The sequence below is a fragment of the Sphaeramia orbicularis genome, chromosome 11, assembly GCF_902148855.1.
Source record: "Sphaeramia orbicularis chromosome 11, fSphaOr1.1, whole genome shotgun sequence".
NCBI lineage: Eukaryota > Metazoa > Chordata > Actinopteri > Kurtiformes > Apogonidae > Sphaeramia > Sphaeramia orbicularis.
The window spans coordinates 1,482,914-1,500,607 of record NC_043967.1 but is presented as its reverse complement, the minus strand read 5'-3'; the positions used below and the strand labels follow the sequence as shown (position 1 = coordinate 1,500,607).

The 17,694-nt window shown below is 40.1% G+C and overlaps 1 protein-coding gene across 1 annotated transcript in view; it reads left to right on the top strand.

Moving 5' to 3' along the window:
- LOC115428774 (ras/Rap GTPase-activating protein SynGAP-like) overlaps positions 1-17,694 on the top strand; it is a 113,101-nt gene that overhangs the window by 62,090 nt on the left and 33,317 nt on the right. The window contains exons 11-13 of the mRNA XM_030147988.1: positions 684-885; positions 4,167-4,357; positions 8,332-8,536. Coding sequence (XP_030003848.1) covers positions 684-885; positions 4,167-4,357; positions 8,332-8,536 — 598 coding nt within the window. The remainder of the gene's footprint in view (positions 1-683; positions 886-4,166; positions 4,358-8,331; positions 8,537-17,694) is intronic.

Genomic DNA, 17,694 nt, shown 5'->3' with positions numbered 1-17,694 from the left:
TCAGTCCCCAGAAGAGGCAGAAGTGTTGGTGGGCCTTCTGTACAAGACAGGAAGTGGTCTGGCTCCAGGTCATACTGTATGTTCATAACAACCTGTGTAATTGTATTTTGGATGAGACAAGGGAGTGCAGGAACACCTGGACAGGGTGAGGAGAACTCTGATGTACTGAGGTCATGGCGGTTCATAGCAGGGGACCATCTAGACCCAGGTCCCCCATCCCTCAGAAGGGCAGCTCCACCTGCTGCTCATTAACCTATTCATTAACAATTACAGTTACAGGCATTTCCTGGGTCAATTAAAAAAACACAAATCATCATACCAAAACAATAAAACAACTTGTTTTCTCAACATTTGTTTCCCAGATGAAAAAAAGGTTCATTTTCTAATTTCAGAGTCTGTGTTCAAATCAAAAGTGAGACCCACATTCCATTTTGGTATTTTGACCTGACCTGAGTCATGCCACCTGAGTTCAGACATTACCTTCAATAGTAACAGAAGTGCAAAATCTGTTGTTTTAGAAAAACAAATGGTACATGGACTCAGAAAGTACAAACATAAGGAGAGTTTATTTTTTTTGAAGATGTTCAAACTCTCCACCTTCTTTTGTGAACCTTAAGCTCAGTTCACTTCATACATTTACTTTATATTCTAACCTTCTTCTCTGTCTTTCCTCTCATCACCAGATTTGGACCTAAGGAGGAGTACATGTATTTTATGAATGAATTCCTGGAGATGGAGTGGGGCTCCATGCAGCAGTTTCTCTATGAGATTTCCAACATGGACACTGGAGGAAACGCTGGGGGCTTCGAGGGCTACATTGATCTGGGCAGAGAGTTGTCCATGCTCCATAGCTTACTGTGGGAAGTCATGGGCCAGCTTAGCAAGGTTAGTAAAAGAACCAAGTGACTTATTAACATATTGAATTAAATATTTAACTTCTTTGTATTGTCAAACTAAAAGAATGCGATGTCAGAAAATTTTGGTTTTACAGTTTTTATCTGCCAAACATAGGATGAATATTATTTAAAATCCACTAAATCAGAGGGGAAAGGAGGATTTAATATTTAACTAACTTCACTTCATGGACTGTGAGAATATACTGTTGTATTTTAATGAACATTATACATTTTTTATGTTCATAGCCAAATTTTCTCACAAGTTGAGAAGTTTTATTTCATTAATGAATTACGTGTTCCATTTTCCTTCTGAATGAATTTACTGTACCTAGAACAGCAGAGGTTACCCGTGCTCGGACCACAGAACAGTACTGGCTCACACGTCAGTTACTGCTGAATGGATGATAGAGCAACAAGTTTATCTGAATTCTCTTCTGTTGGGTTTCTGTAAATTGGCTTAAGAGTCTGGTTTAGATCAGCTCCAAATGCAAAGTGTTATGGGATATCTTTTGTTATGATGTGGTGCTATTTGAATAAAATTTGATTGTTTGACTGATTGATGTATTGATTGATTGATGGATTGAACTACAGTCAGCCTCTGATTCATCTTTCATCATTCCTACCTATCTACCTATAAAACATACCAATCAGGCAAATGTCAGAGGACATTACAGATGCAGTTTGTAGCATGTAGGGGGAAACACAGTGGCACTTATTTTCAGCTCATTAGTGTATAATCACCCCAAAATATGTACCCCTGTGTATTTGTTACCTCAAAAAATTTTTTCTAATGGGATGATTTTATCAAACAAAAGTATTTTGACAGTTTTTGACGGTCAATAGCCCCTTTTACACTGCACTTCTGTTACAGGAATATTTTGCCTTCATTCTGGAACAACGTCTGTGTAAACGAAATGGTGGATCATTAGGTCCCACCTTTACCCTCTGTAATGCCTCTGGAGGTAGAAACAGAGCTGTGATAAAGGTGCAATCAGGATTCTGGAATGCTGTGTAAAAGGAACACCTCTGGCTCTGCAACCAAGGTGTGACGTTTTGATGTCTTATTGTGTGTGCAACCCACATATTTTGCAACCCCTGGGGTATTGAAAAATGAACGTGGGCCGTTTACAGTAAACAAACATATCAACACGACCAGAAAGATGTCGAACTAGGGAGACGGAGAAATCCATGAGCTGTTGTCACTTCAGACGGAGGTTTCTATCCATGCTAACGTGTGGAACTGTGAAAGATGGGCCGACTCTGGAGAGGCACATAGGGGTATTTCTGATGTGCAAGTTTTATGTCACATTATACGCTGCACTGCGCTGCGTCACCGCCCCTTTGATTCCAGCACACAGGTCCGCTGTGTACAAGTCCAGCCTGTCTCACCTCTGTTACTGCTGTGGCTTGGCTGTGGAAATAGGTCAATGGTGGAAAAAAGGTGGGATCACCATCTTGCCTTTTTTCTGGGATCTTTGTGTCAAAGTGGCTAATGGGGTGTAGGTTAACAAAGCATATGCAATATGCAACCTCACCACCAGGTGCCACTAACTCTTACACAGTGTGTTTTTAACTTTGATTTAAGGCACTTTCACAACTAGCTTGTTTTGTCTAAAAAATGTTGCCAAATTGAATTTGCAGGAGTGGCTGTGCACTTTTTGAACAATCACAGGAAGTTACACAAGGCTACTTTTTTGTTGCCAAAAAGAAAAGTTAAACTAATGGCAGATGAAAGAAAAATATTCATCTATCTGATGCACTCCCCTCTTTTAAGGGAACACTCATGTAGATGATGGCAGGGTGTATTATGCTGCTTTTCCTGGTCTCAGCTCAAGTCGACTAAGGACTTAGTTTGTATAATAATTGAAAAAATGTGTCAGATCCTGTATCTAGTATCATTCCATGCGCGCTAAAGCGCCACTAAACATAACATGTTGCAACGCATATCTCTAAAAATATTCTGGAGAAAATTTTCCAGGAGGCTCTGTCTTGATAATTCAGCTACAGATTTGAGTCTAATCAATTATATTCTCCATTGAAATAATATCAAAATAATGTATTATTTTAGTTACAGTTTTAGTTTAGTTTTCAATCTCCATTTTTGTGTTGCTTGTAACTGCAGTTGTGCGACAGATGTTACACTATGTTAACTTTGTGTTGCAGTGACGATCAGAGGGAGTAATGTACGTACAACGGAAATGCAATGTACTGATGCCAAAACCAAATAAAACTGAATGAAGTTAAGGCAAGCAAAGTAATGTGAGAAAAACATGTACTTTGGTGTTAACTTTGTGGTGTGAAAACACCCTAAAAGGCATCAGCATTACCTTATCAGCAAACAATTTCAATGTTTTTCAATCATTTCTTTTCCAGTCATGCCCCTGTCACCCACTACGTCATCCACTGCAGTCATTCACTCTGCAGGACTGTAACCATCAATAAATCAGTCAGATTTTACTGACATAGCGCCAAATCATAACAGGTCATCTCATGACACTTTATATATCGAGTTGGTGGAAACCGGACCCTAAGCCAATTTACAGAAACCCAACAGAATCCACCAGGAGCAAACACTGGTGAGTGGAGACAGTGGAAGGAAAAAGTACCTTTAACAACAGAAACCTGGAGCAGAACCAGACTGAGGAGGATGGACGAGTGACAGGAGGAGAGAAAGGGTTAAAGAGAGAGAGGAAAGGAGGAGAAAAGAGAGAGAGACTGGGGAGAGGGGGAGAAGGGGGGAAGTTGGGGGAGACACATGGATGGAAGTGATGCACAGAAAACTGAACTAGAACTGATAAAAGTAGATCTGCTGGTGCTAGTATAAGTACTAGAAACCAGAACAAAGGACCATGACTGTTAATACTACTACTGCAAATACAAGTACTAACAGTGGATATACTACTACTGCAAATACAAGTACTAACAGTGGATATACTACTACTGCAAATACAAGTACTAACAGTGGATATACTACTACTGCAAATACAAGTACTAACAGTGGATATACTACTACTGCAAATACAAGTGCTAACAGTGGATATACTACTACTACAAATACAAGTACAAACAGTGGATATACTACTACTACAGTTAGTACAAATATTATAAACCTCTACCATCTATGGAACTATATGATAAACAGTATCACAACCACATGGATAAGTGAGTGATGACAACAACACAGTCAAAATGGTGCACAGTGTAAAAAGGTTGAAAACCTCAGTTATGTTCAGTGTCTGACTCTATTATCGTACCTTTTTCATGCCACAGGATGCGATTCTGAAACTGGGACCACTACCACGTCTGCTGAATGACATCAGCGTTGCTTTGAGGAACCCTCAGCTCCATATGCCTACCAATCATCAGCCTGACCGACCCAAGGACCGACTTTTCTCACGACCGTCCTTTAACCGCCTCATGTCATCTGATTTCCAGAGCCTTATGATGCGTGACTTAAACAGGTATCTCCTCTGGTTTCTGTGCCTGTAAATTTTAGATGTCACCACTGCCATGTATGAGAGTGGACCTGCATGTCCTCATGTGCGAATAGTTTGGTTTGCATTTATGGTCACATTATGGATCAGTGCTTTATTCAAATGTCACAGTCGCATATCTGTAAATAACATTAAAGTGTAAAAGGCCAAATGCATACAATTGAAAGTTCAGTGGCTAAAAATATAATTCAGATGTATTTCTCAGTGTCCATAAAACTAATGCACCTCTCTAGGCCTCTTATCAATCTGTAAATGCCATCACCATCTGTTCCTAGACTTTCTGACTCTTCTTCTCACTTTATTTCACTGCTCACACTCTCATTGTCAAGAGACATTTATTCTCATTATAGCCTAATGGCTTAAATAACAGAATTTCAATTAAGAGAACAGCAACAACACCATAGTCATCCCACTGCTGTTATTTTGTCTTCTACTATTTTAAGTCCCACCCACCAAACATTTGTCAGCTGGGAACAAATATCTGAACCGTTTTCTGAAGGAAAGTGAGTTGAATTTTGCTGCAGGCACGTCTGAGAGGACAGACAGCCATCCAACCGATCTCCTCAAAGCTTTAATCTCAGAGGTTATAACTGTGATTGACTGACAGGATGGTGTGATGTCTTTTCATCTATATTTGAACATGTTTCATTATATAACAATTACATAATGAAACATATACTGTAGTGCTCCTGACAGGTGAGTAAGATCAAAAACTCTAGCTCTTTATTAACAAGGGACATCTTGCATGAGTTGTTCATGCCAACTGATGTGAACTTTGATTTGACAGGGGTGCTGGAGCCTATCCCAGCTACCTATGGATGAAGGCGGGTTGAATCTTTATTCAACAAAGTGAAAACAATTAAAGTAAAGAAATTAATCCAACTTTTCACATCCACTAAAAGATGTAACACGACAAACATGATGTAAAATATAAGACAAACGAAAGAACATGAAAGATGGAACAAGATGAAGACAACAAAGAATGCAGCAATACAGAACCTGTATAAAGACTGGATGAAAAGAACAGAAGAAAAGTAAGATGATAAAAGCCTGAATTTTAGACAAAGAAGCCAGGAGAAGTTGATGGAAAGTGAGGTCCATTTGCCAAATATGCTCTTTTGACCTTTTGAGTATATTCAGCTCTCTCCTAGGAGTGCATTTCAGTAATCTGTCTTTCACGAATACACTTGGGATACTCTTTTTTTGCTGCATTTTCCAAATAAATATACTCTTTTGAGCATATTTGGCTCAAACCGAGCGTATTTGGCTCACTGCTACAAGTTTGTTGCCATAACCTGTCCATCTGCATGTATGCTAAAGAGCGCATTTGGCAAATACACTTAAAAGAGCCTTAACCTCATTGAATGTATTTTCTGAATATAAAATACATGATGCAGAGCCAACTCTCTGACCAGTCAGTGGTCTGCAGGGTTTACACGTGACATTTATCTCTTCACCCGTTTTGGAACCTTGGCTGAGCAAGGACTAAAAAAATAGTACCGGGTACCAAGGTTAGAATAGTTTTGGATTTTTCATTATAGTTTAGTTTTATTTGGTTTTGACTTTTTTTTTCTCTAATTCAGTTAGTTTTAATTTGTTTTTAGAGCAGGTTTGCTGGTTTTATTAGTTTTCATTTTTTTCTAAATGCTTAGTTTTAGTATTAATTTTAGTTTAGTCGTCTCTTTTCTCTTCTTCTCTGTCGTCGTATTCAAATAAATCCCACACAGGACTCTGCTGCTTTCTCCCAACTTTAGTCTCCATGTTTCCAGGTAGAGTGGGGACCAGAAGACGACTGGAAACCACAAGTGAACACAAGTGACGGACCAAAAAGTGTCGTATGGTGCCGCTAGCTAAAATTGCTAGAGCGAAATAAATTGGTTTCGTATCAATCCGACACTGACAAAAACGAAGGGAATTTCATCCATAATTTTTATCTGTTTTAGTTAGTTTTGTAAACACACAATACAGTTTCAGTTAGTTATCGTTTTTTCTTTTAATTATAGTTTTTATTTATTTCAGTTAACGACAATGTTTTTACAGTTCTACTTTTCATCATTTCATTACTTTTTGTTAACGATAATAACCTTGCCATGTACCAGACTCCAAGTTCTTTTACAAAATGGAAATGCGAAAAGGCCAAGTTGGGTTGAGTAGAGTCAAGCCAGTAGCACATAATGGAAACGCAGCATTTGACTCGCAACAAAAAGAAGTCAGTGCGTATGACGTATTGCATAACACCTGCCCCCCAGACTTGTGATTGGTTGGTATAGAATAGATCCTTCATATTTCAGTAGCGCTGAGAGTAACAGAACAACTCAACTCTGAGCACTTTTCCACAGTGTCACGCTGATATACAGATGTTAGCAACCTTAAAATGAATAATAGCATCACAATACAGATTAAAGTACAGTGTGGAATTACCTGTGTGGGAGAAAGCATGCTACTTTGACATCGCTTCCTAGGCTTTTGTCCACCATCAACTTTTTCCATCTGGAATGAGCAACACCAATATTCACCTGAGTTTTCTGTCGCTGTCGTTCGCGAAGTTTAGTAGTTTCTTTGTGTTTTCTTGTCGTCACGACTTGAGCCACATACGTATGATCCACCATCTTCTGCTGCTTTCACTCAACTTACTAGTTTTCAGCTAGACTTCACTCTTATTCAGTGTTTGGATTTCTTCTCCTTTTGCATTGGCAGTTGGCAAGCAGTGCAGGGTGTGCATTGGATTTCTTCTTCTCCTTTGATCAGTGGTTACATAGGGGCTATAGCGCTACCCTTTTCCACCACCAGTTGCCATTACAACCAATGGAGAAGCCTACCCCATTCTGCAGGTGGCTATTTCCATTTTTGTCCTCTGTGGGCTCATGTAGGGAAAAAAAATGGCGTTGATAATGGCCGTGCCCAGCAAGCAGTACCTGCACTATGTATATTTAAATGGGTTTTTCTAGGTTAAATGTAATTGAACAAAATTGTTTTTTTGACTGATTGTGCACTTTTTTATTCAATTATAATCAACAATTAAAGCTGCAAGCAGCATTGGGTGGGACCTCACATTGCACGTTACGCCACCTGCGTGTTCCGCCTCCTGTGACCATCGACACCTCAGCTCCACTCACACCTCTCTGTCCCAATTCCAGCTCCCACCCTTCTGTGTCCGTCCTCCTTACATCTCTACAGAACACCAGTGGCCCTCTGCTGAAACCACCATCACCTTTAAATGAGACTTTTATTTTGAAAAACCCTACTCTGTGTATGTATGTATGTGTATGTGTGTGTGTATGTATGCATGTGTGTGTGTGTGTGTGTGTGTGTGTGTGTGTGAGAGAGAGAGAGAGAGAGAGAGAGAGAGACAGAATCAGTTTGAATAATGAATTGAAATTGTATGAGTAATTGAGCATAAAAGTCATGATTTACCACATTTAAGACTTTTATTTTGAAAAACCTTAGTGTGTGTATGTGTGTGTGTTAGAGACAGAATCAGTTTGAATAATGAATTGAAATTGTATGAGTAACTGAGCATAATAAAAGTCATGATTTACCACATTTAAGGCTTTTATTTTGGAAAAACCCTACTCTGTGTGTGTGTATGTGAGATAGAATCAGTTTGAATAATGAATGGAAAAATGACGATAATGGCGGTGCCCAGCAAGCAGTACCTGCACTATGTATGTACTTAAATGGGTTTTTCTAGGTTAAATGTAATCAAACAAAAATAATTTTTTTGACTGATTGAGCGCTATTTTATTCAATTACAATCAATAATTAGATTGATTATGGGAAAGAACACTATAAAAATCCTACACCCTGTACCTTTAAACTAAATGCTTTGTTGTAAAAATAGTTAAATACTACTAATGATAATAATAATAATGAAGGTAGCCCATGTAGACCCTCACTCCTCATGTCTAACTTCATCATCTCTTTTTGTCGTATTCCCACAGCTCCATAGACATCTCTCGCCTCCCGTCCCCAACCACTGGAGTGTCAGCAGTCGAATCCCTCTCATCCAACCTCAATATGCGACGCCATGCCGAGCGAGACCTCCGCTCTTCGAGGGAGGTGTTCTACGTTACTCGTCCACCGCTGGCTCGATCCAGCCCAGCGTACTGCACCAGCAGCTCGGACATCACAGAACCCGATCCAAAGGTACAGTGGAAAGCCCTTCAAACTACAGGAAAACAAAGGTATTCCTTAAAGTGGCAGCTTAGGTTTAAATGTGGCCTGGCCCCTTTGCTGCATGTCATCCCCTCTACCCTGCCGTCTTACTTTAAATAAAGCAGAAAAATACACTCTCTCCTCTGTGTCTTGGGCATAAACTGTATATAAAGACAGATGATACAATGCCCATCTATGCTGCAATGGAAAACTGAATCCAAAATATATTTAGGAAAGCTGCTGATGTTGGTGTTTTGGGGAGAAACTGAGACTCAGTAGCAAGTACATATTGTTTTTTGCACTATCTATACTACCGGTCAAAAGTTTTAGAACACCCCAATTTTTCCAGTTTTGTATTGAAATTCAAGCAGTTCCAGTCCAATGAACAGCTGAAATGGTACAAAGGTAAGCAGTGAACTGCCAGAGGTTAAAAAAAAAAAGGTAAGATTAAACAAAACTGAAAAATAATGTACATTTCAGAATTCTACAAAAAGGAGAACAAGAAATGGATTAACAACTTAAAGCAGTTCTGCAGCAATGGAGGTTGATCAAGCCTGGAAAGTTGGTGCTACCAATTCCTCCAGGTGTCCCAACGTTTGTGAATTCCTTCCAACCCCCTGTGTCTGCAGAACAGGAGTGTGGAACACACTTTGGTACCATGGCAAAGGTTCATGGTAATGTTGACCCATCATGCTGAACAGTGCCCCAGCTGATAAGCTAACAGCGTAGTCATACCACAGACTGGTCAAGCAGCATCTTCATGTAGAGTGGAGTTTACATTCCATTCAGGATTAGTTTCTCTTGGTGGAAGTAGGCTAGAACACCAATCTTTTGTTTGTACAGTTTGATACCTGCTGTACTCATGTGAACACAGTGAACACAGTAGCAAATACACTGCCTGGCCAAAAAAAAAAGGTTGCACATGCAATATTTTGCACCACCTTTGGTCTTGATGACAGGAGACATTCACTGTCACATCTTTTTTGCCACATAATGTTCATGCAGTGTCACAATAAGGTTCATAATGTTTGTTCCATCCATAGTTGCATTAATTTTTGATTACTGATGATAGAGAATCGCTCCGCTGCATCAAGTCTTCATCACATCCCAAATTAGACTCTGGACTTCATGGAGGCTAATCCATGTGTGAAAATGATGTCTCATTCTCCCTCAACCGTTCCGTCACCAGCCTGATGATCCTGATCAATCCTGGCGTTGTCCAATCTATTTGACATTAAAGAAATGAGAGGACACTGACTGCATCAGTTAGAGTTCAAAAACCTGCTCCAGCTGAAACTTTATTAACCACTGCAGTACTGACCCATGGAAGGATCGCAACTATTTGCTTAGTTAAATACAGGCAGTTACTGTTTTTTGGCAAGGCTTTAACTCAAACTGCGGCAAGTAGGTTCACATTTCTGGAAGGGTGTCGGTACATGTGTGGGTGTGTGTGTACATGTAGGTGTGTGTGTGGGGGGGCATGCATGTGGGTAGGTGGGTGTATGGGCATGGGTGGAGGTGTTTGGCTTTCATGAAAACTGAGGGCAAGTAAAGTCTGCATGTGCAAAACACTAACAACTAGGACACATGGTCTACCTCACCTGTGTGTGTGGTCAGCTGTTATGTTGAAACACACACACACTGGGACACATCACTGGTCACTATTGTGATGGAATACATATCACTAGTGGTCATGCAGGGTTTCCCCCAGATATTTTGCTAAGCCTGGTGGTAGGGCTGCTAGGGAAGCCCACCGGCAGCCCACCATGTTTTAGTGGAAAAAAAAAAAAAAAAAGTTAAAAGTTGACAATTGACAAGTTGAAATATGAAATTACTATTACTATTATTAATGACTATTATGTGTTATGTGTTAACAAATTAGAAGAAAGAGGAACGACAGACTGACCGGAGAGACAGAGGAGAAGAAACACCAAGACTACAGAGCTAGGATAACAGTTAGAAGACAGAGGACAGAAGGATGAGAGCAGGAAAGGAGTGGAAAAAGATGAACTAGGAACTGAAAGCACAGAACAGAAGAGTGGTGAGAGACGTGAACAAACACATCATAATCAGACAGGAAAACTGACAGACTGACTAGAAAGAATCAGTTCAACTGAAACCAACAGACACAGGATGAGAACCAGGACCCCACAAGACCCAGGTCCCCAAAAGGAATGGGATGCTGGAAACAGACGGCAGACTGAGGAGCAGAGGCACAGGAAGCTCTGACCGACGGATCCTGGACCTCCGGTACGGAGGACACAGAGCCGGTACCGGATCCTGGACCTCCGGTACAGAGGACACAGAGCCGGTACCGGATCCTGGACCTCTGGTACAGAGGACACAGAGCCGGTACTGACGACCGTCGGCCACAAAGTTTTTCTTTTTTCCTTCAATAACTTACCTACTTTCAAGTGAAGCGCGAGCCTCCTCTTGTTAGATTTTTTTTTCTTTTGCTCCAGATTCATCCTGTCGTATGAAGCCATTTCTCCTCCAGCATCCAACAACCGGTCGGCACATCTGACTGCTGATTGGTCAGATGCTACGTGCTGTCAATCATTGCAGAAACACTTGGGGTGTCAGATTACTCATCTCTTTTTTCTTTCCTCTCTGCTTCAGGCTGATTTGGTGCTCTTCACTATGCATGTGGTGCGCCTCATGGCTGTGTGCACATACACTATATTTCCAACAGTATTCCCTCTCCTGCTTTGACTCCCATATGAATGTCAGGTCCATCCCATTCCTAGTCTATGGGTTCAGTCTGACGTGGCTCCACCCTTTGCAGCTCTAACAGCTTCATCTCTTCTGGGAAGGCTGTCCACAAGGTTTAGGAGTGTGTTCATGGGAATTTTGGACCATTCTTCCAGAAGCGCATTTGTGAGGTCCCACACTGATGTTGGACAGAAGGTCTGGCTCTCAGTCTGCGCTCTAATTCATCCAAAGGTGTTCTATGGGGTTGAGGTCAGGACTGTGTGCAGGCCAGTCCAGTTCATCCACACCAGACTCTGTCCTCCATGTCCAAATGGACCTTGCTTTGTGCACTGGTGCACAGTCATGTTGGAAGAGGAAGGGGCCGGCTCCAAACTGTTCCCACAAAGTTGGGAGCGTGGAATTGTCCCAAATGTCTTGTTCTGCTGAAGCATTCCCAGTTCCTTTCACTGGAACTAAGGGGCCCAGCCCAGCTCCTGAAAAACAACCCCACACCATAACCCCCCCTCCACCAAACTTTACACTTGGCACAATGCGCTCCCACAAGTATCGTTCTCCTGGTGACCGCCAAACCCAGACCCGTCCATCAGATTGCCAGATGGAGAAGTGTGATTGGTCAGTCCAGAGAAGGCTCCTCCCCTGCTCTAGAGTCCAGTGGTGGCGTGCTTTACACCACTGCATCCACCGCTGTGCATTGCACTTGCTGATGTATGGCTTGGATGCGGCCGCTCGGCCACGGAAACCCATTCCATGAAGCTCTGTGTGCACTGTTCTGGAGCTAATCTGAAGGACACATGAAGTTTGGAGGTCTGTACCATTGACTCTGCAGAAACCTGCAGAAACCTCCCAACCTGTTTTGGCTCGTGACCCCATTATAACATCACACATTTCCAGCGACCCCAGACATTCAAAACTGAGACTTTTTTTTTTTTTTAAATTAATTTGTTTTTGATCATGTAATAGTTTGCTATATTATGTTGCAAACAAATGCTAATTTTGATGACATTTAGTCTATATAATGTATATTATTGTGGACAGAGGCAGCAAATCCAGGTGTAGATTACTGCACAAAGGGAGAATTTGATTTTCCTTGGTCAGGATCTGTCCAGTCAGTCCAGCTGTGATTTACAAGGAGGACAATTAATACTGAACAAACAAGAACTGAAACTATGAATTATGAAAGAGCTGCAGCATCTGATACTGACCACAATGAACGTTTGACACAGAAACAGAACCACAGTGCTGCAGTTTCACAACCACAGTTTGTCATGTCTGTTATGGATTGGGATTGTCTCTGTCAACTCACCATATATTTTTATTTTTATTTTTTTATCAATTACTAGAAATTTCAGGCAACCCCATGTGGGGTCCCGACCCCAAGGGTGAAAAACACTGTTTTAGGTGTTAAGGCTTTAGAATATTTTCAATGAAATATTTTCAGTCTATTACTTCATAATTTTTCTGACACATGCTGATTGTCTTGACTTGAATTTGCAATTGATTCTCTCTGTCTCTGGGTGTGCATGTGAGTATGCGGTGGACAGAGGACAGAGTGTCTGCCTGCAAACCCACACCCGCCCACATCCTGGTACATTAAGCCCACAACCAGACCCTTAATTAAAACACATTGTCTATTAGGGCTGTGTATTGGCAAGAATCTGCTGATACGATACAAATCACAATACAAGGATCGCGACACAATATATCACGATATATCATGATACTGTTAATAAGACAATTTTTTGTTTCTTTTTTAAATGATTATTTCCTTGAAGAATTGAATTACACCATAAGTCTGCACAAATACTAAACACATTTTTATTTGATCCCAACAGGATCTAATGTTATATCACAAAATGTTCCTGTGTTCAAACTGAAATTCTGTTTTACAGACATTACAGTTTCAGATCCTGTTCAAATGTTCAGATTCTATTAGTTCACAACTAACATCAGAACAGTATTTGAGTTCAATCCCAACAAAGGAACCAACATTATTTAATAAGAGTGTTAAATAATAATAAAATATAAGCAAAGAAAACCTAAAAAACAAAAATGAACCTTTACCATATCTGCATTTGAATAAATACTTAAAAATATTGATATAGTACTTTTTAATATCGATACAGTATCATGAGATGAAATATCACGATATATTGCAGAAGCGATATTTTCTTACACCCCTATTGTCTACACAGTAACTCACTTTTAAGGGCTTTATTTTTGGCTAAAATGCACACCATCAATAAATCTGTAATGTGTGCTGTTCAATGCCGGATGTAAACGGAGGTGAAGCTCACTTCACTATAAAACAAACCGGCTGTGGATCAACCACGGTCAGATTAGATGATCATCATTAAATGTCCTGACAATTATTTTCAGCCATGAATCATCTTATTTTCACTTCCTTGCCTGCTACCTGCCTGCAGTTCATTTAATTTCACCCATGCCAGTGGAAATTCTTACGATTTTTTTTTTTTTTAAACCATCCCTGCATGTTTTTGCAGGTTACCTGTCGGGTACCAGACCAGGTGCAGGACTGTGGTCAGTACCATTCACTGTGGAGTTAGAAAACAGAAACTTTTAGGATTTTGCCTGGTTAAATTAGTATTTTTTCATTCATGGCAAAAAATGCAGTTTTACTTTTTAGTTTTGTACTTTATTACAATTGAGAAGTTGTACTTTTTTACTTAAGTAAAGGAGTTGAATCAGTGCTTCTACTTTTACAAGAGTATTTTTTCACACAAGTAGCTGTACTTCTACTTAAGTACAGAATGTGAGTACTTTTGCCACCTCTGGATATTCCAGGAATGCTGTCCATCTGTCTGTCCGAGATTTCTCTGACACCATTTGTTAGAAACTCACAAGGCTTGGACCCAAATGCACGAGACTGAGACCAACATAAACTTAGTTTGAGTATTTATTAAGTCAAAATATAAATACAAAAAAAAATATCTTCACAAATGTGGCATCAAAAATTAACACAAAAATCTTCTCAATCGAGGTATTAAAAAAAATTCTAACAAAAGTTCTTCACAAGCGTGGAATCAAAAAATGAACAAAAAGATCTTCTCAAAGGAGGTATTAAAAAACTAACAAAAAGTCTTCACAAATGTGGTATCTAAAAATCTAACACAAAAATCTTCTCATACGAGGAATCAAAGTACAACAAAAATTCTTCACAATATGCAGAATCAAAAAACTTACAGAAGGTTTCAAGCAGCAAAGGAGAATGTCCAGGGAGTTCTTTTCTTGTCCAGCACAAAAGATGAACTGACAACAGACCCAAGGAGAGGAGGGAATATAAAGGGTGGCGAGGTAATGAGCCCCAGGTGCAAACAACTAGGGAGGACGCAGACAAAACAGACACAGTGCACACAGACCAACAAAGCCCCTCGCCAAAATAAAACAGGAAATGAACCAAACCAGCTAACAAATACTAGCATCGCTGAGAGTGGTGCGTCACACTATTCACCCGATTCTTTTCCAGTTTTACACACATGGGCTTTACATGTGCCTTTCATTTTTTTCCTTCTTTTTTTTTTTTTTTTTTTTTTATACACATGTTTGAATGGATTTTCAAGAATCCAGTTATGTGCAATCAAATCACTTTTACATGCTTTTATTGACTCCTCTGTTGTTTTTCTTCTGTATGTTGTTTTTATGTCTGATTGATTAGTCTAGTAGCTGCTGTGGTGTATTGTAAAACCTGTGAAATGGTCACTGATGTCACTAATTAATAATCCGCTTATTGTCTTGTTTATGATGTCGTTTGTTTTGTCAGTTATTGTGGTACAGTGGGGTGTTATCCTGGTGGGTCTAGTCATTTTGAAATGACTTCATACTGTACATTGCATAAATAAAATTGTCAGTCACCTCATGTTTATTTGGATTAAGCAGGTCAACATTGAAGTCTCCATAGATGAACATTGTTTTATAACATTTTTCTGAAAACTTTCCCTCCAGCCAATCCTTAAACAACCCAATGCATGAACCTGGTGTCCTATATATAGGCCTACAGCTAATCTGTAACGGCTTGTGTATTTGGACCCACATGCAACACATTCACACTCACATGTAAAAGTCAAAACTGGTCTTTATTAGGATTTAATCAGAAGCAAACTGAGTTGAGGAAGAGCTCGGATGAGCAGGTGCATGAGCCGGATTCGAACCGGAGTCTGAGAGCCGACGTCTTGTAGTAAATCAGAAAAGCCGGCTCCTGTCGAGTGAGGGCTGTTTTTTATCCCAGTTTTTTTCCCCTTTGGCTGCTCAGCTCTGTTGCTCTCACTGCCTTAGCACTGCTCACTGCAGGACTTTGTTTGGATTCGGCAGCATGGCGGCCATGCAGCCAATCAGATGTGAGGATATGGATCTTACCATTATGTGAAACCAGAGGAAGATAGACATTCCACCGTGGTGGAGGAGAAGTAGAGTCCAAGTGCGTCACGAAAACCGGTAATAACTACTGCCGCATTTCCACTACGTGGAACCAGCTCGACTCCACTCTGGTACCAGGTCCTGTTCCTGGAGACAGTCTCCATTCCAGGATACTACCCACTTTACAGTACCTGGACGTCATAGCGATGCGGCGCGTTACTTCTGTGTCGTCTGCTCAGAGTTGCTGATAAACTCGCTCGTTGCGTGTTGTCTCGTCAAACTCATGCTGAATTTTTACATCAGCCACCAAAGACTGGATCTCCTGACTGAATGGTGTAGTTTTACAGACTGTCATCATGTGGATTCACCTACCGACAGATTTACTGTAAACTTCTGCATCTGTTTTTTGTAAAAGGGCGGGTCACAGAGATGACTCTGACCAATCAGTGGTCTGCAGTGTTTACACAGTGTCACCTTTTAGTATCTGGTCCCCAGTCCTGGAACCTCAGTGGAGGTGATACCAAAAAACTAGTACCGGGTACCAGATTCCAGGTCCTTCTTCGTAATGGAAACACAAAAAGGTCGAGTCAAGCTGAGCCGGTACCACGTAGTGGAAACGCGGCATAAGAGTGATCCGCATCAAATTTGTATGTGGCTGCAGTTTGAGGACACTGGAAATAAAGTAATCTTCCTGAACTGTAAAATGAAAATCCCAGTAAGAGCAGATTCCACCACAAACAGACACATCAGAATGGTTCAGTTCTGTTTTTAGGACTCTTCCTGTTCTGGTTCTGTGAATTTGTTTGCAGTGTTTTGTTAATTTGTTTGAGTGCAATTAAAAGTTTTATTAAAATATTAAACAAAAGTAGGAAAGCTTTTGTGATAGAATAAATGCACAAAATTAGGCAATTATAAAACTTCTCATAAAAAGACTGAATGCAAAATGGTTTATTAACACATAAACCATTCATAATTGTTAAGTTAGGCTAAAACACTGGGTTACAAATGATGCTGAATAAAGAGTCATTTGGGAGCCGAAAGAGCCGGTTGTTGTTTTGGAGCCGAGCCAAAAGAGCCAGCTCTCTGAAAAGAGCCGAAGTTCTCATCAGTAATGGCAAGGTGAGGGAGGAACCAGCAGCAAAGCAGACTGGGACATAATCATTACTGGCTTTTTTTGGGGTATATATTTCAACTGATATGTCCTCAAGCATATCGTTAACAGCTGCTGACACATTGTACACCACCCTGAAATAGGGCTGTGTATCGGCAAGAATCTGGTGATACAATACAAATCACAATACTAGGATCACAACACAATATATCATGATATATCATGATACTGTTAAAAAGCCCATTTTTTGTTTGTTTCTTTTTTTAAATGATTATTTCCTGGAAGAATTGAATTACAGCAGAAATCTGCACAAACACGAAACACATTTTTATTTGATCCCAACAGGCTCTAATGCTATATCACAAAATGTTCCTGTGTTCAAACTGAAATTCTGTTTTACAGACATTACAGTTTCAGATCCTGTTCAAATGTTCAGATTCTATTAGTTCAGAACTAACATCAGAACAGTATTTGAGTTCAGTCCCACCAAAGGAACAACCATCTGCCTCTCTGACAGTAAAAAGTGTTTTTAGGATGCTTCAAATAACCATTTATTTAATAAAACAGTGTTAAATAATAATAAACAAAATATAAACAGTAAAGAAAACCGAAAAACAAAAATGAACCTCCACCATATCTGCATTTGAATAAATACCTAAAAATATCGATACAGTACTTTTTAATATCGATACAGATTTGTGAAATATATTCGATATACTGCAGAACCGATATTTTCTAACAGCCCTACCCTGAAATTCAAATCCTGGTCCACATAGATTGCTATCTTACATCCCTGTTCCTGTCAGTCACTGGTGTGTGTCCATTTCCTACCTTAAGCACATTGACTTCCCCTGGAAGCTCCGTTAAGCTTGATGACTGTTTTACAGTTTGTAGGTCAGGTGTATTGGCTGTTTTTCGTTTTCCTCAGGTTCTGTGTCTTTTTAGCGATCTCTGC